We start from the raw sequence: 21,109 nt of genomic DNA on the forward strand, positions 1-21,109 counted from the left end.
GCTGATCATGTGCTATGGACTAAATGTTTGTGTCCCCTCCTACATGCATATATTGAAGCCCTAATCTCCAGTGTGATGATATTTAGAGGTGGGGTCTTTGGGAGCTAATTAAATCATGTGGAGCCTTTGTGAATGGTAGTGCCCTTATAAGAAGAGACATGAGAGAGATGCTCTCTCTCTACCATGTGAGGTCGTAGCATGAAGGCAGCTAGCTATCTGCAAACCAGGCAGAGGATCCTCATTAGATATGGAATCTGTGAGCACCTTAATCTTGGATTTCCCAGTCTCCAGAACTATGAAAAATAAATGTTTGTTGTTTAAGCCATCCAGCCCACAGCAATTTGTTATAGGAGCCCCAGCTGACTAAGATATCATGCTGTGCCTGGACTCCTAATTTGACTTACTGACTTTATTCTCTCTACTATGCTAACTACATTCTACTTATAAAATGGAAATCTAATCATATCATTCTTTAATTAAAATCATTCAATGGCTTTTTACTGTTTAGTGGATAAAGTATAAACTTCTTTTCAGTGATAGATACCATTTACTGAGAGCTCACTATGTGTCAAGCTGTGTGCTCATTTATTAAGCACTCACTGTATGCCAAGTTGTGTGCTATATTTCTACTTCGCAGTTAAGAAAATGGAATGGCTAAGTAACCAGCAAGTAAAGGGCAGAGATAGGATTAAAATCCAAGTCAGTTAAATACAAAAGTATATGTTCTTAGTCAATATGCACCCCTGCCTCTTCTTCAAGGTCTGGGCCTTATTTCCACTTACTCTCCCCAACCCATTCTACACTCCATCTATAACCAACCACTTGCAGATCTCTGAATCGTCCAAATTCTTTCACACATGCATTCTCCCGCATGTGCTATTTCCTTGACCAGGAATGCTCCTCCTTACCTTTTCTGTCTATTTAATTCCCATTCCTCTTCCAATACTTCTTTAAAACTCTATACCCACCTTGCCACCTTCTTCTTCAACTAACCACTTCTGCATTCCGTAGTACATAACAAATTGGAAAGTCCCTACAGACCTTTAAAAGTGTCTTGGTCATCCTCTCATTTTCTGGAACAGGAATAGTGCCTAATACATAGTAGGTGTTCAAAGATTGGTAACGAATGAATGAATAATGTTTAAATTAACTAGTATTGATTTAGAAATTAGAATAGTTGAAAGGTATATAGTAAAATGTGAAAAGTTATGCTGACATTTTTCAAAATGAAACAACAGTGATCACTGTTAAGAATGCTCAAAATTTAACTTACTGTGGATGGTCAATTGAATGTTAAGACTACACTGAGTCAAATTCAGATTATGGTTAAAAGATGGCAAAGCAAAATTTATCTTCAACTGAGTTTTGAATAATGTTAATGCTATGCTTGACGTAAGTATCTTTTATTGCCAAAGCTGTTGATTCTACATGTACTGTGACAATAAGAACAAACAACACATAGTAACTTAAAAAGGATAGAGTACTCCAACACCGTGCCTGCTGGACATTTCTTAGTTTGCATGGTTTATGATTATAGGTTAAAGCAGAAAATGCATCAAACTTTTACCTCAGAAGTGGCATGATAAGTTAGAGAAATTTCATGTTGGAGACAGCCTTTTAAATATACAGAGGCTCAGAGTGAAATCGGCTATGTAAGTTTCTCCATTTTGGATCAGCATTTTAAAAATAAACAGTTGACATTTTACTCTACTTAGCATATTTCTGACATTTGCAAAATCTCACTGAAGGTTCAGTACAAAATATCTACCTTATCTTTGACTTTGAAAAAGCATTTTGTCATAGAAAGAAGAAACTATTTTTACTGAGTTCACTTCAGCTTGTTACCCAGAATGAGTCAGATCATCACAAATATGATAAAATGAAATACTTCAAACCAAACAAGACGGGACAGGACAACCCCAATGAAGCAAATGCATAGAATAAGGCCAAGTAAAACAAAATATTATTCCAACAATACAGTATTTATTAGTTCTTTTTTATTCTTCTACCTAACCCACCACTAAGGAAAAGTGATTCACTCTCTCTAGATATTATATAAACAAGCATATAAAGAAGGTTATCATACAGTTTATAATAAAACTACAATTGTCTATGTTAATTTCCTGTAGGGGAACCAAATTAATGTGAATGGTTATAGTGGTTATTTGGCTGTAGTGAAAGCACTACCTTTGAAAATAGACTGTCTCTCCATTTAATCCCACAATTTCCATATGATCCTTCAAAAGTAACATATTTTTTTTCATGAAATTTGAAAAATACTGGTAAGTGTATGTCCTTAAACCTGACTATGTTAGACTTTGCCTTTACATAAATGCAATCTTTAGTTTCAGGATCTTTACCTTAGGCTGGCTTATGTACAGAGAGCTTCCCTTGCCTCGTTCTTAAACTGAGAAGCTTGCACGGTACATGCTTAGCAGCGTCCCTGGTCTCTGCACAGTAGATGCCACTAGCAACCTTTCCCTTTTCTCCAGTTGTGACAACCAAAAATGTCTCCACACATTGCCAAATGTCTCCTGGGAGGGGGAGCAAAATGGCTCCTGGTTGAGAACCACTGGTTTAGAGGGTTTAATTGGGAGTTTAGTAATATTAAATAAGATTTATTATTAGACAGTAATGTGATTAAGATGGAATGAGTGAATTCATGAGTTATCCCCTATAAAGCCTAGGGGATAACTGCATATCAGGAATCCATTCATGTGGAATCTGTATATGGGCTGCTCTTAAAGTAGGTGAAGGATGTGTACATACCATCTTCCTTACCCAAGCTGCTCCTAATCCTTATTTTCTGAGAGGTACTGTGATTAATAGAAAAGCACAATAGCATGGGATTTGGAAGATCTGGGCTCTGGTCTTATCTCTGTACCTAATTAGCTGCATGTCCTTGAGGGAGCTGCTGCACATTTGGATCTCAAATATCTCGAGTGTAACATAATAGGTTTGGTGAAGATAATCTCCAAGATTCACTTTAGAACTGTGATTTTCAAGCCTTTTATCATTTTTCTTCCTAATGTTTTGTATCTGGAGAAAGATGTGTACAAATAGAGAATTTTTTTCACATGAAATGCTTGTGACAGCCATTGTCATAGGCACTCGAGGCTTCCTAATCTTGATGGAGCTTATGTTCTAGCCACAGTACTTGGAGAGGATAGGTCAGGGAGGCAGTTGGAGACAGGTATGGAATATGGGTTAAATCCAAGCCTCCCTATTTTTTCTTTTCCCTTTCCACTCCTCTGGCGGGGGAGGGGGGGCGGATATAGCTTCACTGTGTGCAAACATTCTTGCTTCCTGTTAAGTAAGTCTGCTGAGAAAATATAAGGGACATATTGCTGCAAATTAAACACATCTATTTTAATACCCTTTGAGGATTCTTAGGCTATCTGAAATCACATAAATTTCCTTCCTCAGCAAACTAATATAACTATAATTTACTTATTCTGAGCCCCAAGCATACCCTATGGTGAAAAGCAAAGATCTCAGCTGTCACTATATAATATCATTACCTTTTAAGCAAGACTTTACTGCTATATTCAAGTTTATTCCTATATGCCTTCTATACTTGGTTTCAATATCCCTCATTTCACTCCATGCATGCCCTCTGTTTATGACTGCTGCTTTAGTAAGTTCTGCTGGGAAAGTGGCCTCTTTACAAAATATCTTCTTTAACTTGGAAGAATTGACATCCAAGAAAAATACAAAATAGTGCCAGTGTAAGCCATTTAGTCCTGAAAATGCTGTGTACCTTTTGCCCATCCTTTCACCATTGTTTCCAGTTGGCTGAAATATACAACTAATGATTTGCTTCTGCTTTGCAGCCCTCTTGGGTGCTGACTGGATCTAGTGGTATATATCTAAAGTGACTTGACAGTCCTCTTGTTCTGGCACTGGTGAAGAAGGCTTACACCTCCTCTCCCGATGCCTGACAAGGCAAATACTCGATTTCACTCAGTGATTTGGAAAGAATGTGACTGGCAGATTCTTAAGCATGTTTAGGGCTTATCAGGTTTCACTGCAATATACCATATAGGTTAGTTCTATATATAGGTTAGTTTTCTTCCTGAAAACTGTAATTTTATTTTCATTCCATAAGTATCAGGGACATAATAAACAAAAAATCAAAAAAGGTCCTTGCTTTCATAGAGCTTATAACCTAGTGACCAGTGATACTATTACCACAAATTTAGTTAAACTTACAGTTTCACCTCTAAAGCCTTTTTCACCTCTGGGTCCCTGAAAGAAAAAAAAAAAATGTTAGTTTAGTGTTGTTGATAGTTATTTATCAAATGTAGTTGAGGCTGTATACAGAAACATGATAATTTCTGTTGGTTTTTTTCCTGTCTAGCAAGACTTGTTTAGTTAAATTTATATAAATTCTGGTTTTCCTAAGTTAAGCAAAGCAAAACAAATACAATCTACTGACTCACCATGTCTGTTTTGCTATCCCTAGTTCCACCTTAAAGTGAGATAGGGTTATGCTACTTATTCATTCAATGAAGTCAAAACAGCTGATCTGACAATCAAAGGCAAAATACTTTAGAAAGAAAATTAACAGGTTAAATTCTTCTAATATTTGTTTCTCTCAGCCTTTGAAAAACCCTGCTTCCAGGGTGGTTTCCTCCTTCTTTTATCTTCTTTTTTTTTATTCCTCCTCCTGAGCTATATCCCATAAATTTTGATATGTTATATATACATTTTCAGTCAGTTCAAAATATTTTCTAACTTTCTTTGAGACATTCTGGTCCTTGAATTATTTAGAAGTGTGAGGTTTAATTTTCAAATGTTTGGGGATTTTCCTATTATCTTTCTAGTTTATTGATTCTTAGTTTAATTCTGTTATGGCCAGAGGATATACCTTACATGACTTCTGTTATTTTAAGTTTAGTAAAATTTGTTTTATGATCTAAAATATGGTTTATTTCAGTGAATGTTCCACGTTCACTTGAAGACAATGTGAACTCTGCTGTTGCTGGATGGCACTACTGTTATTCCTGTTAATATTTTCATGTTCCTTGTGGAAATTGTGTATGTATTTTTTAATTAAAAAATGAGATACTACTACTCATCTTTTCTGTAACCTGAATTTGCACCTTCAAAATATTAATGCTTTTCTATATCAATCTACAATTCCCATATAACTATAATGCTTACCAGTATTTAAAAAACTATAATATTTTAAATGAATTGCCTATTAAAATTTTTTCTAATTTTTGTCATGATAAACAACACTGTGATAAATATCCTTGTACTCTTAAAAATTTTTGATAAAAATTGTCCTCCAGAAAGTTTGTTTGAAATTGCATTCACACTTGCAATATATGGGAGTGCATGTTTCTTCTGATACATGCTATGATGTACTATCAATTTTTGTTAATCTTGCAGGCTAAAAAAACTGTTTCATTATTATTCACTATTTATATTACTTCTTTTGTGTTTCCTATCTTGTCCTTAATTCATTTCAAACTACAATATCGACTTTAAAAAGCTGATTTTTAAGATATCTTTACAGAACTTTTTTTTATGCCCTCTCCCACCTCCAATCCAGTATTAACAACGTGGTACATATCGCTTCATACTTTTTTTCTAATCAGATATTGACAAATGTATTTACATGTGTATGGGGTGATTGGTCATGTTTTATAACGTTGATATCATATACTCTTCTATGCATCATATTTTTCACGCTTAATAATACATCGTGAAACAATTGCAAGTCAGCCAAACTTGATACAAATAATTATTTTTAATAGTTGCATTAATATTCCACAAAGCGGATAGATCAGAGTTTACTCAACCATTCCTCTACAGATGAGCATTCATGTGATTTCATACTTTTTTTAATTTTTTTTTTGCCATTACAAACAGTGCTGTGAAAAAAAGCTTTGTAAAATTTCCCTAGTGTATTGGGTACTTTTATTTCTATGGGACAAATTCCTCAAAGTGGAACTGCTTGGTCATAGGGTATATGTACATATATTTTAACAAATACCTTTCCATAAAGGCTGTAATTCACATTTCTATTAGTGAGAAACAAAAATACCTTTCTTCCTACAGCCCTTTCTGAGAGGTTAGATGTAATATCTCATTATTACCTTAATTTGCATTTCTCTGACTAAAAGTTAGGAGAATATTTTTTCAAATAATTACTGACCTTTTGGATTTATTCTTCAATTCTCTACTAAATTTTCTTTTTCATACCAATTTGTAAAGCTCTTTATATTACCCATTATATGGTGTATGCTTTGCAATTACTTTTTCTCAATTATATTAGTTTTACTTATGGAATCTTTTGCCATACAAAATTAAAAATTTTCAAGTATTCAAATATGTCTTCTGTTCTTTTATAGTTTTCAGATTTCCTATCTTATATAAAAGGTCTCCCCAACCCTTAAGCTATACTTTAGTTTCCTAGATGGTTTTTCTAAGATTTTTAATTGCTTCTTTTCTTTCTTTCCTTTTTTTTTTTTTTTAACAATCAAAGTCTTTAAAAGTTCATCTGAGATTTTAAAAAAATTGGGTGAAATAGGGTTACAATTTCTTATAGCAGTAGTAAGACTAAAAGGAATTTCGTCTCCCTTCCCTATCACTGTTATAGGAATGGGTGTGTGTGGCTGATTAATAGACATGAGGGAAAAAAAAAATGTAACGGGAGACTTCTAGAAAAAGTTTTATTTTTCCCAAGACAAGGGATACAGCTCACTTTTTCACTTTGGATAATTATATCTAGATGTGATTCCTGAGAAATTGTAGTCATTTGCTCTAAGCCTAATTATAAAGATAGCATTCAGGATGGCAGAGCAGAGGTATGGAAATAGTCTTGGATAACATGATTAAGTCGCCAAATTAACCAAATCTGAAGCCCTTCCTAACTCTGGGATTCCCATAATGAGATAGAAGTTTCCTTATTGTTAATGCCAGTTTGATTCAGGGTTCCTATTACTTGCAGTCCAAATCATCCTAACTGATATACCATTTTCATTGTAATTAAATTCCTATTTATTCTGAGATCTAATTCTGGGCTCTAGCCTGTTACAATGATCTATTCTTTGTACTAAAACATAGTTTCATTTACAAAGACTCTGAAGTAATGTCTTCCTTTTTGGAAAAGCAAGTCCTCCATCCCCCACCACTATTTTTTTCCACAGTGTGTTTTGGCCATTCTCAAATTCTTATTCTTTCATAGTGAGCTTTCCTTAGAAGTTTCTTCTTAGAATAGAAAAAATAGATGGAAAAAATTTGATGTGCATGCTGAGCATTATATGGGCCTTTAAGAACTAGCTATAAACAAAACACAGTAAGATATTTTAATTGAGTCATTTCTTTATCATAATTTCCTTGACCAATTAATATTTCACATTTTTGACAGAGGAGAACAATCATTCCATAATCAGAACAGTATGCGTTCCTTAGCTTGCTGAAGAACCAACCACCCACTGAAATACAAGATTTCTCCCACTTATAACCTCCCACTTAGACTATATAGCTCTGAGTGGTAAATGCTGCAAATCTAGAGAAATATTGAGTTACACATTTCATTTTTTTAAAATTAAAAAGCCAGAAACTTTGGTGGTGAATTCTTCTCTAAATTTATCAATGAGAACAGTGATACTTACTTAATATTTGAAACATTCTATTTTATATTTTAAAACTCTGTGTCTCTAGATACAGCACTTTCAAATGATTCAAAATACTGATTCCCTGCAGAGAATGAATATTTCCTTTCCAAGTCTCAATTTTCCTCTTGTATGTTTACACTACTGTTAGTATTGTAAAACCCTCCTGTGACCACCTCACTGTCTTATTTCTGTTTTATTTCATAGCAAGATTCCCTAAGGCCCTGGCATATGTTAACTCTCTCAGTTTCCTCTCCAAACATAGCTTAAATGGAGTGGAAAGAGCACTGCTCTTGAAGTAGGAAATATCATCTATATTATTCACTACCTGTATTATCTTAAATAACTAGGTGAACTTCTATAAATGTCATCTGTTTCCTTATGTCTTGAATGCAAATAATCATACCTACTCCAAAAGTTTAAGAATTTGAGAAAAGTTATTATTAAATATTTTTATTTACTTCCTTCCTCACTGAAAGCTGTACTCTTTCTTCCACTGCAATTTATTCTCTTAAAGATCACGGTTAGCTACTCCTTTCTCGAAACTGATCTTAACCTTGTGCTTTTCTGGTTTTCCTGCTATTCCCACCAACTATTTCATCCCTTTATCGTGGGCACTTCCAAAGACTCAAATCTTGGCTGTCTGCGTACCTTTTCTTATGCTCTCTCGGAGAAAACGGATTCTTTCTATTGCTTTAGTGATCACCCCTGTGCTTATAATGCTCAACCCCTCCTCCGCCACCCAGTTCTACTTTCCTTTCTCAACTCCAGTGTTAAGTGCCTACCTCACTATGTACACCTTTTCATTACATTAGATTTCTAAGTTCTCAAGAATAACCTTCCAGATGAAAATGTACATCTGTTTTTATCCTTGCTTCTCGAATACCTAGGGTGATCCCTTGTGGAATACTCTAGAATAGGATTAAGTAAAAAAATATATATATATAAAAAAGGAAAAAAAAAAAAAGACCTGTATTGTGACAAACTTACAGTTCTACCTGTTGGGCCTATTATACCTTCTCTGCCAAGGGGGCCAGTGTTTCCCTGTTGGGGTTAAAAAAAAAAAAACAGTCAGTCTCAATGCCAGTATAATTCAGGAAAATTCTAGAAAATGTCTTGCACAATGGCAAAATAGTCCATGTCCACATAATTCCAGTTTTTATTACAAAATCTAATGGTATTAGCAGAAATCATAGTAATTTTGATTTGACGCAATTCTGCATATTATTATGGTTTCCCATTAGGAGAATTAATCTCTGTAATTTCTAACAAACCTATAAATCAGCATTACAATTTTTATGTGGTGATAGCTTCAATGGTGCCATTTTATATATGTGTCATTGCATAACAAATGCAATTACTTTATGTAACAAAGACTACGTAGAGTCATGGACAAAATTTTGAATAAATTTATTTACAGATGTTGAACAAGCAGATGTTTGAGTGACATGCAGCGTGGAATTGAGAGAAATTATAGGAAAGAACCAGAGGGCATCATTTGTGACCAATTAAACTTCTGGTTTCTTCATCAGTAAAATAAGAACGCCTACTGCACAGGGCCATTGTGAGAATTAAATGTGAAAAACAATTTTGCAAGTGTAAGCTGCTATTTGATTGTGAAGAATAACCTTGAATAAGCTGGATCTCTGGTCAACTCCTCCCAAACTAAAAATGGAGCCTATCATTTCTTAATGAATACAAAATACATGTTTTAGTAATTTTCCCTCAACCTCCACCCCCGCTACCACTAGCTTCAAATTTCAGTGTTTCTAGCTCCACTTAACGTGGCATATATAAATGTGGCTATCTAACAGTCTTTCTCTTTGTCCAACTCCGGCCAAGATACAGAAAATACTCAGTGGAGATAATTATAATGCCATTCAGTCTATTGACAAATAGCTTTAAGATTAAGTTGGCTTAGAATGAGAGAAATTACCTGATACTCTAAAAAGTAAATCTAATGAAAGCACTTTTAAATATGAAGATCTACTTTAAGTGATAATTTTTAAATATGGTTCCCAAATCACAAAGGTACACAATCAAGAGGCTTGATTTCTTAACCTAATCAAATATATCTTCTAGATAGGCTTATTACTGAAAAAAAAAAAAAAAGCCAAGAAAGTGTCAATCTAATAAATTTGACCATGATCTCTCTCTCTGAAATAATGATTTGTACATATTATTCAGTCAGTCGGACGTGGATTCAAATTCCAGCTCCTCTACATACTAGCCACATATGGCTTTCAGCAAATTACCTTTCAGAGATTTAGTTTCCCTACCAGCAAAATGGGGATAATAGCATCTCTCACAGGATTTTTATGAGGAGTAAATGATATAGGGACATAAACTGAACACCAGTACCTGGTACATAACAGTTTTTTGCTAAATATTAACCTAGCAAGACTTTTCACTTGTCTCTACAATGACTTAATAGGAATATCTGCACTTATAAATTAGTATTTGTGAGCTAGTTACCATAACCTTACTATTGGAGAGCTGATAAAATTTCTGGGGCTGCAAAGCAGTATAGGCTCAGATCCTGGCTTACAGAGACACAGCACCTCATGTGACTCTGCTTAGGACAAAGGCTAGGCAGGCAGCCAACTTCTCTTTGACAATATCAAGAAAGGATTTAATTAATTGAGAACTTAATAAAATCAGAATGAATGAATTTAATTAGTGGGGAACTTAATGTATGTAAGAACTTAAAACCAATATTTATTACAGAGAAGCCTATCCATACATAACCCACCTGTGGACGATAAAGAATTGGACTTTACCTAAAAGCACCATCTTTCCATGGTTCCTCAGAAATCATAAAAATAACTAATACATTTGCACCTGGAGAAATGTTAAGAGGGGCCTTTAAATAAACATTTCCCGTGACAACACTGCTCTTTGTATTACAGAAAATAATTTATTGTAAGAGTTAGGGAAGCGGCGTAGGATTTTAAAAATTTGACTTTTCATTTAATATCTTTGCACAAGATAGTGGTTTTCAGTTGTAAAATTCTTCTTCAAGACTCAGTTCTCCTCTATCTGAACTGCTCTCCTTCCTCTCTCTCAGCTCTCTCCACCCTTGCCTTAGCAGCTGCTGTTAGCCATAGAGGTGCTACTACCACAGTCAAACCGGTGGTTGGCTTTTCTTTTTAACCTTTTTTCTCTTTAGTTTTATAGATCATCTCATCAGTTAGGAGAGCGTGGTTAATAAAAACAAAAAAGCAAACAAACAAACAAAAACAATAACCAGTTACTGCTGGTGACTTATCTATCCTACTTACGTTCTCTACAGTTTGCAATTTCAGGCACTAAACAGCTAACTGGAGTTCTTGAGAGCCCTGATCTTTCCAACTCTTTAAGGAGTTCCTCGTTACTCTCTGGGGATACCCACCCCTGAGCAGAGGAAACACAGCTATTGGGAAACATTTTTCAAAGTGTGGTCTGAGGAGCTCTGGTCATAGACAAGCCTCCTCCAGGTGGTACACGGGGGTGGTCTCTAGTTCCTGGTTATATTAATGCTTATAACATGAAACTGCTTTATGTTTTTTATAATATATTTATTAACTGGTGTGAGTTAATAAACATATTATCCAGTAGTTACATTAATTCTTTTTTTTTAAAGTAAGAACTGGGCAGTACAGGTGGTCTGTGGGGTCTTTTGCTCAAACTAACAAACGAACTGAAAAAAGTTGAGAATGTCTGCATGTGCTCTAATGAGTTTCTGTTTTAAGAGTCATTTTTTAAAGTTATTAATCTGGAGTATATTTATTTTAGAGTTCTTAACCCTAATTCCTGTAGTCAACAAAGAATCACAGTATCTGGGAAGGCAGAACGACTTCATACTTACCCTCTGTCCAATAGGACCTTTAGGACCTGATATTCCAACAGTGCCGGCATCTCCCTCAGGACCCTAAAAACACAATAAAAAACAAAAAGCCAAAATATGAACATTTACTACATGAAATAATCTTGTACCAACGTATTAAGAATTGGCTCTTAAAAATGGAACTTGATAGTTAATGAAGTACAGGCTTAAGTATTTTGGAGGAATTGTACTGAGGTCTACAATTTACTTCAAAATACATCAAAAATGGATGGAGAGACGAGGAGGTATAAATAGATGGGTAGGTACATAGTCAAGCAAGTAGTGTAAAATGTTTTGGTAGAATTTAGGTAATAGGTATATAGGTGTTTACTCATTCTCTCAACCTTATGTTTGAAATTTTTCAAATGTTTGGAAAAACAAAATGAGAAGAGACAAAAGCAAATTATTCCATAAAATTGCTAGGAAAATATATAGTTACATAAGTCAAAATTAACATATTCAAAACTCAAATATATTACTCTGTACCAACTGAAATTTTGCAGATTAAAAAAACAAAAGCTCAAGTCAGAGATTAAATATTGGTATTTCAACATCTGTTTTTTGAACAGATGTTGAACATTGGTATTTCAACATTGGTATTTCAACATAGCCAGAGACGAGCAGAAAATATGTAAACATACTTTGGGGCCTGGGAATCCTTGGAAACCTGTCAAACCTTGAGTGCCATGTTCTCCCTGCAATGTGAATAGATATGATAACGATTATTGTACGATGTTGGCCTGGTGTGTAGAATAAGTGCTTAGTGAATTTCTGAGTTGTCACCTACAGACTGCCCTTTCATGCCAGGCTCTCCACATGGTCCTTGATCACCTTGTGCTCCTCGGTGACCTCTTTTACCTGGAATTCCAGGTTGACCAGGTAGCCCTTGTTCACCCTATGGACAAAAAAAAAAAAAAAAGGTTATCTTGACTTTAGAACCTATAAGCATATTGGCTTTTAAATGAAATCTAAATACCGGCCCATCATCAGGCATGTGTACAAGGCACTGGGGAAGTCAAAATCTGCATGATCATTCTCCCCACCAATAGTTTCCACATACATAATATTTGATTACAATGAACGAGAAGTGTGGCAGTAGGGAAATAGAATTCCAGAGATTGTCGTCATGACTGTGGAAAGAGGAGGGAAGAGGGGGCCTGGAAAAGTAGGAGGAGGATAGTGGGGCTACAGAGAGAATGGTGAGGGTGTAGGATGTGTGGAGGCGTTTGTATGTGATGGAACTTGTATTTTATTTGAATTGAAATTATTTTGCTGTGTTTTTCTTACATACAGAGATGATTCAGCTATCTGATACCAGAAACAGAGCAGAATCTCTTGAAGTGTGAACCCTGGTTTTTGCCATGAGTATCTTTTCAATTCCATCATTAAGAAATTTCAATTATCTGTTTCCCAAGATTCCTTTGATACCAATCCTCTTTATCCCCTAAAAGGTCACTTTAAAGACATAGTTTATTATCATTATTTTATTTTTAAAAGTCAAGTCCTTTTAAAATTTATTTTTATTTTGTTTTTGAAATGAGAGTTGCAATAGCTTTTACCATTTCTAAAAATAAACTTAAGAATCATGTGGAGTTTATAGATAAGGTAATGAAAAATGATGCTTGGTAGACTTTGACCAAAGCTTTAAGATTAGCAAATTATCCTTCACTGTATTGAGATAAAGATACAGCTTTGGGACTTGACAAACTGGATCTTTTTTTTTGCAGATTCACACATAAAAGGTAGGGATCTTTCTTATTTCTTTTCCTAGCTTTAGCATTTGCTAAGCTATCTTGTATTTCAGTGGAAAGGGATATTCATGGTATAAACATTAACAGAAAGGCTCAAACTATAAACAGTAAGCTGCTGGGTCATCATTTTCAGTTTACCCATATGGGTCAGAATACCTAGAAATTCTTTATAAGTGGAACTCTGAAAATCAAATTAAGAGGTAATAATGATGAGGGCGCCAATGTCTTAATCCTAGTCTTTTATGAAATAGCATTAGATACGGGACTAGTCTCTTGGTTGTCTGGGTCAAATCTGCACTGAGATATTTCTAAGAGAGGTTTTGTATGGAAAGCCTATTGACATGTGGCAATACTCCTGGCAATGAATGTTAAGGGAAGACAATTACTATCACTTTGACTTTAAGAAATAATCTGTACTCCTATCAAATTTATTAATTGGTTGGTTAGGTTCAGAAGTAGGGGAACAGGAAGTATAACTGAGAAAGTATGTAACTGGAAGTAAATAAGATTTTTCTGTTTTGGAGGAGGAGGTGGATGACAGAAAGGGAAGAAGAACCAAAATGAGTCAAAGAACATTTTTTAAAGCATGACCAGTCCTGGGTTTATAAGTAGTTTTGGCAAATGACATGCACTGTGGCTATCACGGGAGATGGCTATGTCAAGGCCACACACTTTCGTTTTTTCCTAATGTGTTTTCATGATTAGCCAAATTTTATTAAAAGCTATCAGTCTTACCATCCTGTGATCTAGCCAGTAAACTCAGGGCCAGGAAGGATGGTCAATACTGCTCATCCATCAAAACAAACATGAAAGTACCTTCGGGCCTAGAACTCCTGGGCTTCCTGGAAGGCCCGATGAACCCTTGGCTCCTTGAGGACCTGGAGACCCAGCCAGTCCCGTTCTTCCTGGGCTGCCTCTGACGCCCTAAATAACACAGATAAGAAATGAAGACTGGTCCAGCTCCTAGAAAATCCATCCAGATGCTCAATAAATGAAGGAGGGGGTGGTGTTCTGAAAGGCTACTGTTGATACACTGCCCAGGTTTGGGAGTTATCCTGGGCTTCTTTCCCAAATAAGCGAAATGTTTAAATGATGTTTTGGCTCACCAAAAATCTCTAATTATAGTTAATGGAATGGTCTTGGGTTTTTAAAATAAAAATACTGAGGCAGCACAAAGTCCACCTCTGTACTATCCACCAAAGTCAGTATCTTCTAAGTAGCCTAGATGTGAAGTATGTTTGTTACATTCTAACTTTTTGTGTTATACTCCTGTGTGCAGCATGACAACTCTAATTAACATACCCTTAAGAAGAATATTCTTCTTATTTTGGTCATTATTTCTCAATATATACAAATACCAAATCACTACATTGTACACTTGAAACTTATATGATGTTATATTGATTATATCTCAGTAAAAAAGAATATTCTATTTTTCAATCACACATGACTCCAGAAAATTTGCTTCAAATAGTTTAATTGGGAATAAAGTTAAGTAAGCAAACAGTATTTCCTCAAAGCCAAATCCTCTAAAACAAGAATAACAAGAATAGTTATTACATTTTCACATGTTGAAAAAATCAAAAGAAGAAGAATATTTCAAGATGTGGAAATTACATGAAATTAGAGTTTCAGAATCTGTAAATAAAGTTTTATTGGAAAACAGTAATGCTCATTCATTTATATATTGTCTGTGACTGCTTTGTGCTATAATGACAGGGTCCAGTCATTGTGGCAGAGACTAAAAGGCACTCATTGCTTCCCACTACTGCCTGTTGCATTGCAAATTGCAGTGATGCAATTATAACTTGACAGTGCTTTGAGAGGAACATATATTGACTTATTGTGAGATTTTATTATCAGTGCATATCCGTTGTATCAAAACAAGAAAAGAAGAAAAAAGTGGGCTTTGAATGTTGTACTTTTAAGGCACAGTGGAATGTGGATTATTTTGTGATCAAATTAGATGTCAAAGCTTTGTGTTTATTATGCAATGACACTATAGTTGTGCTAAAAAAAAAAGTACAATATACATCATTATCATACCAAGCATTTGACACAGTATTCCCACCTCACAGAAGTGTAACAGAAAAATTAGGAAACCTAAAACTGAGTATCTTACCACAATAAAAATTCTTCACAAAAATTTGAAAATGAAGTTGCAACTAAAGTTAAGTTTCTGAGTGGCTCATTTGTTAGTCCAACAAAGTCGCTTACTGATAGATTTAATTAAATCGTGCAGCAAAAATAAACTCATTTCTTAGCATTTTGGCAAGAACAATTACTTAAAATGTCAAGGACACTGGAGCAGCATCAATAGTCAATTGAAAAATAAGACAAATGCTTTCAAGTGGTTTTCCTTGCCTCTTGATTAATCGACAGATGTTAGTAATACTACTCAGTTGTTTATTTGAGGAGTCACTGCTGAGTTTGAAGTGCCTGAAGAATTAACCTGTATGAATAGTTTGTGTAGTGACTATAGGTAAGAATATTTTCAAGTAAGTTAAAACATTAAATCAGTTCAACCTGAAGTGGTATCTGCTAAAATGTGATAAAACTGATGGCAATGGATAAGCAATGCATAAGAAAAAGACTAACTAGACAAATTAACAAAACTTGTGAAAATGTTAAGGTATTTAGAGCTATGATTATTCATTGTATTATTCACCACCAGGTACTCTGAGGAAAATACTTGAATCTAGCATATGTTATTGAGCCGGTACTGTAAAGAGTGAACTCCATTGACTCTTGTAAATTTAACCTTCGGTGGTTCTGTGAATTTTTTTTGTCAAAATAGAAACTGAATATCCTGACTTTCTCTAACATGTAGCAGTTTGATGGCTTAGCAGGGATAAAGTTATATTGAGATTTTTGAGACTATGATTGAAGTTTTTTTGAATGAGAAGAACTACCCTCAACCTTTATTATGGAATGATAAGGCTTTAGAAATTAGATTTTGCTGCAGACTAATTTAATGTTTATCTATGAATTCAACCAAAAATTGCAGGGCAAAACAATGCTCACATGTGAAACATACTGTGATAAAGTCATTTTGATGACAACTAATGTTTGAATCACAAGTAATGTCAAACAGCTTTATACACTTCCTGTGCTGTCAAAAATTAAAACAAGAAGTGAGATCTCCATTTCCACACAAATTTGCGGTGGGTAGATTTTTCTGAGCTCAAACACTTTCAGCCTTTGAAAGTGAAAAGTATTTTCACTTTCAAAAGCATTTCTAAAGCATTTTTCAGACCTAGATGCAAGAAATTTCTATATTCAAAATCCATTTAACTGTTCACTTGAGGAGTTCAACCTATAATTTCAATTGGAAATGACTAATGTACAATATAATGACATTCTAAAAGGCAACTACCAAGAGAAGAATCTAACAGAATTTTATAAATTCCTTCCAAGCAATGAATATGCTCAATTAAAATCATATGCTCATGAACTGCAGTGTTTGGCAGTACATATCTGTGTGAAAAGAATTTTCAAAGATGAAATATGTAAAACATGCAAAATCTCATTCTAAGTCACATTAACAAATGAAATTTTGATGACAGCAAACTGTAATAAGCTAAATGTTATCCCCCTTGCAAAAGAATTCTGTTTTTCTCATTAGTAGACTTGTATCACAAAAAATTATACATTAATATATTTTAAATTTCATAAATAAAAATTTTGTGAAAACTTATTTTCTTTCTTGTTACATAAGTTCTTAAGTAATACCCTTGATTTTGCCTCTTGCCTTGAAAACTCAAAAACAGTTATTAATATTTACAGAAAAATTTTGCTGACTCCTGTTCTAGGAGATGATTGCTACTTTCTGAGTTGATTCCTGGGATAATAAATTGGGTTGTGTAATAGTTGTTCCATGCATTCAACAATATTTGTTGAATATCATCTATGTGTAAAGAAGGTATCATGAGAAGCCCTGTGGAGAATACAAATATAAATAAGATATGGTTTTTATTTTTAAGAAGCTTAAAATTAAGTTAAAAAGACTGTAACATATAGTTATAATAAAGGCAGAAATGTAAAAAAAAAAAAAAAAGACCAGATGAGAAAAGAGATATAAAGTAAATACTAGAAAGGTTCTGAAGAGGGGAAGTTACCTTTGGTGCTAATTAGAAAAGAAATTACTGAGAAGGTAGGGTTAACTGGATCATAAGGTAAAGCTGTTTCCCTTAGAGTTATAAATGTGGTAGGAGAGATAACTGATTCCAGATAGGCTAGACTCATTTCTGTGGAAGGCCTGCTTGGGAGAATAGGATTTAAAAGGTAAAGCCAATTTTGAATTTAATGCTAAAGCACTTTTCCTCTTTTTAAAAAATGTTTCCTCCAAATTATCACATATCTTTTTATTCTCTTACTGGTGGTAAAAAAAAATAGTTCAATATATTAAAAAATTACCTTTTCTAAGCAGATTTTCTTCATGATCACAAAACTCACTAAAATAATGAATAAAATCATATTTTCTATCACTATCACTAGGTGCCATGTCCTATGCTCAGTGCTTAGGACATAGGCTCACATTCCTTAGCTTGACCTTCAAATCTTTTTTTGTCCCCATCTACATCAACCATTTTATCTCTCACCATTTATCTATATTAGTGGCTCTCAATATTTGTAAGGAACCATTATGAGGGCAAAATCTATATAGGGAGGGAGGAAGGGAGGGGGGCATGACAGAGGGAGGGAGAGGCAAGGGAGAGAGAGAGAGAGATCCACATTGTGGACTTAGGATTCAGGTGATGTGGTTCTTCCAGGTTGCTTGCACCTTATCCCAAGTCATTAACCTACGCTAGTTCTTTCCCTTTGCTTCTTGCTATGTGTTTTACACTGATTTGATTTAATTTGGTCTGGGAGCCTTTTGGTTCCATATCTCTGGGACAGATTATCTGGTAGTGTACTTTCCATATGAACTATGAGAACCCTGGAGACATGCGATGGTGCCGTCTTAGAGCTCATCAATACAAATGAAAGCAAATCCAGTCATAGTCGTTTGAGACTCGGGGATACAGAATTTCAAAAATGTTCAGCGAAGGGACTTCCCTGGCGGTCCAGTGGTTAAGACTTCGCCTTCCAATGCAGGGGGTGTGGGTTCGATCCCTGGTCGGGGAGCTAAGATCCCACATGCCTCAGGGCCAATAAAGCAAAACATAAAACAGAAGCAGTATTGTAACAAATTCAATAAAAACTTTAAAAAAATGTTCAGGAAAGATATAAGTGTTATACCAATGGCCAGGATTCTAACGAGAATATGACTACAGGAAAGGCAAGTTTTAAAAACAAAATTCAGGTAAATAGTGCCCTTCCCAATAAAAACAAAAAGAGGTTGAAAAACCTGAAGAAACCAGTGGCCTGAAGAGAAAGCAGATTCTACAAGGTCATAAATAAAAGATAGAAGGAAGGACATGGAAGCCAGGAAGAAAACAAATAGACCAACAAAGTCGCTCCAGAATTAAACTAGGTGAAAGGTTACAAAATACGAATGAGTGTAGAATTAAAAAAAAAAATAATGGGTTGTCTTTCAAGACTGAGCGTATCCTGTGTCTGGCTGTGTAGACAAGTAGTGGATCCCAGTTGGAGAGGAGATGTATCACATGAAAAATCACCCTAGATGATTTTAGGACACCTCAACATTCTGCAGTTCTAAAATAGTACCACTTTACCTCACTTTACTTGTAAGTTTAGGTATTTTTAGAAATCTTTATTCTCCAACAGAAAAAAAATGTATCTTTTGGGTGATACATGAACAATGGACATGCAAAGACTGCTGAACATTCCTGAGGTCAATAAGTATTTTTAGTGAGAATAATAAAGACCATATGACTAGTCCTTAGGGTTAACTGTACACGAGAAACTTCATTTTACTTGCAGCGCTATCAGACATTTAACACAGCACAATAAATATGTTCCAAATCATTTACTGTCACATTGGTTTCTTAGAGAGAAATTTGAGGAAAGAAGCAGAGTGTTCTGTACAAAGTTCCAAGCAATGTTTCATACAAGCAGAGAACAAACATTTCTTATTATGAATATACAGATGGATGAGTAATTCTGCTTTCAAGAGAAACAGATGCTAATCCCTAGGAATTCTTTCCAGTGTTTTCTAAATGATTTGTCTAAAACCAATCAGCAAAACGTAAGTCACTCTGAACAAATTTTAAAAAGTAAATAAAATCAGAATTACTATTAATTTGTTCAGAGATGCTGAGACCAATCAATAGTTTACCTGAGTCTTAAAAAAGTTAGTAAAATGGTAAGAGTACATGATGTCTCATGGCCAAAAACTTTCATTATCCTCAGATAGAAGGCAGTCTCCCTACTGAAACTGGTTTTGACTCTGTAAGAAAGTGTCAGTTTTTACAGGACTGAAGCTGATGGCTGCTTAAGCCTCGGGTTTCTCAGGAAACAAGTACTTGGATCAGTAATGACAACAATGTCAACCACAACGACAAGAGTTACTTTTTATTGAGTGTCTTCTATGTATAAGAAACTGTAATGGCAATATGGTTGTGTTGTTTTATTTAATCTGATGTCAGTTAAGGAAAGAAAAGGAAGTTGCTTTCCACTTTGACTTCCCTGTGCAGAAAAGAAGGAATAGTTTAAGTCTGCCTTCATCCTGGAACTAAATGGAAAGATCTGGTAAGGAAAATGGGGCTAACTACACATATTAGAGGACAGACACAGAGACAAATTTTGGAACAATGATGACTGGTTTGCATTTAATAGTGAAACATACCAAAGAGAACATTATGCTGTTTGTTATTCCCCAGGCCCCTTGGTGTAGCTGACTTATTCTCATTAGAATTAAAACAAATATATTAAGAAATAGAATGTGCTAAATAAAGACAACAATAGAAATCCACATTTTAAAGAGGATTAGCAAAGGAATACTATCTTTAAAGTTTTGAGTAAAATTAAATTTCTTTTATGTGAATTTCACTGATTTTTCAATAGTAGATTTGATAAATTTAAAACTACACTGAACTTAAATTAGTTGATGTTTTTATCTAAAATAAAATTACTAGGAAAACAGTTTTTTTCCTTTCCCTACAGCCAAGCACCCTCCTCTGTGCTCATAGCTTATGTTTATATAGTTACTTGCTGTATGAGAAAATAGTAATTAAAACTAATTTACTTTCTGTAGTATAAAAAAATAAATGCGATGACCTAATTTTTTTTTTGCATAATATTAGGCAACGTAAGTACAGTATTTTTAAAGCCAGCAAACCAATGGATTATAAAAGTAATACTTTGCTTCCTTTACTCCAAGCAACTAAAAACACTTCTGTTTAAGTAGGAATTTCTCATTTTATTTGGCTTACTAAATATATCCCTCCTAGGAAAGAACTGGCTGTTTAAAAATATGTGGGGTAGTAATTATTAGATGATTATATGCAAGGCTACATTATACATAAATATTGTAGCATTCATAACATTTTCCTGTAGGGGCAATCATAAATAATGTGACCAAAATGTTAGAAATAAGATTTATGAATGAGCTGTATACCAAAGTTAGGAGGTAACTTTAGCTTTGGATCGCTAAACATGTTAGTGCCTATGGAACTTGGAGTGGGATTGAATTGAGGCAAGTCTTAAGGTAGTGAAGATAGGTCTGCTTGACTCAAGTCCATTGCCAAGAGCATACACAACTAACTGTTGTTCAGTTTTAATGGATACAGGCATTTCAACATTGTACTACCTCACAGAAATTAGTTACTCATTTTCATAGAACAATTGGTGGTTTATCATTCTTGCAAAATAGACAGTTTCAAATGCCACTATAATATTGGACAAAATAAGTGTAGCCTATGAAATCTCCTTTACCCAGGCCTCAGCCTATAATCACGGGA

General features: G+C 34.5%; 1 protein-coding gene across 7 annotated transcripts in view; it reads right to left on the bottom strand.

Moving 5' to 3' along the window:
* The window catches only part of COL24A1 (collagen type XXIV alpha 1 chain), a 389,632-nt gene that overhangs the window by 26,542 nt on the left and 341,981 nt on the right, over positions 1-21,109 (bottom strand). For all 7 annotated transcript variants that reach the window (XM_057550626.1, XM_057550622.1, XM_057550627.1 and 4 more), the window contains 6 exons: positions 14,061-14,168; positions 12,281-12,388; positions 12,135-12,188; positions 11,476-11,538; positions 8,619-8,672; positions 4,213-4,248 (listed from right to left, as the gene is read on the bottom strand). In XM_057550626.1, coding sequence (XP_057406609.1) covers positions 4,213-4,248; positions 8,619-8,672; positions 11,476-11,538; positions 12,135-12,188; positions 12,281-12,388; positions 14,061-14,168 — 423 coding nt within the window. The remainder of the gene's footprint in view (positions 1-4,212; positions 4,249-8,618; positions 8,673-11,475; positions 11,539-12,134; positions 12,189-12,280; positions 12,389-14,060; positions 14,169-21,109) is intronic.

Source organism: Balaenoptera acutorostrata, chromosome 1 (genome assembly GCF_949987535.1).
Source record: "Balaenoptera acutorostrata chromosome 1, mBalAcu1.1, whole genome shotgun sequence".
NCBI lineage: Eukaryota > Metazoa > Chordata > Mammalia > Artiodactyla > Balaenopteridae > Balaenoptera > Balaenoptera acutorostrata.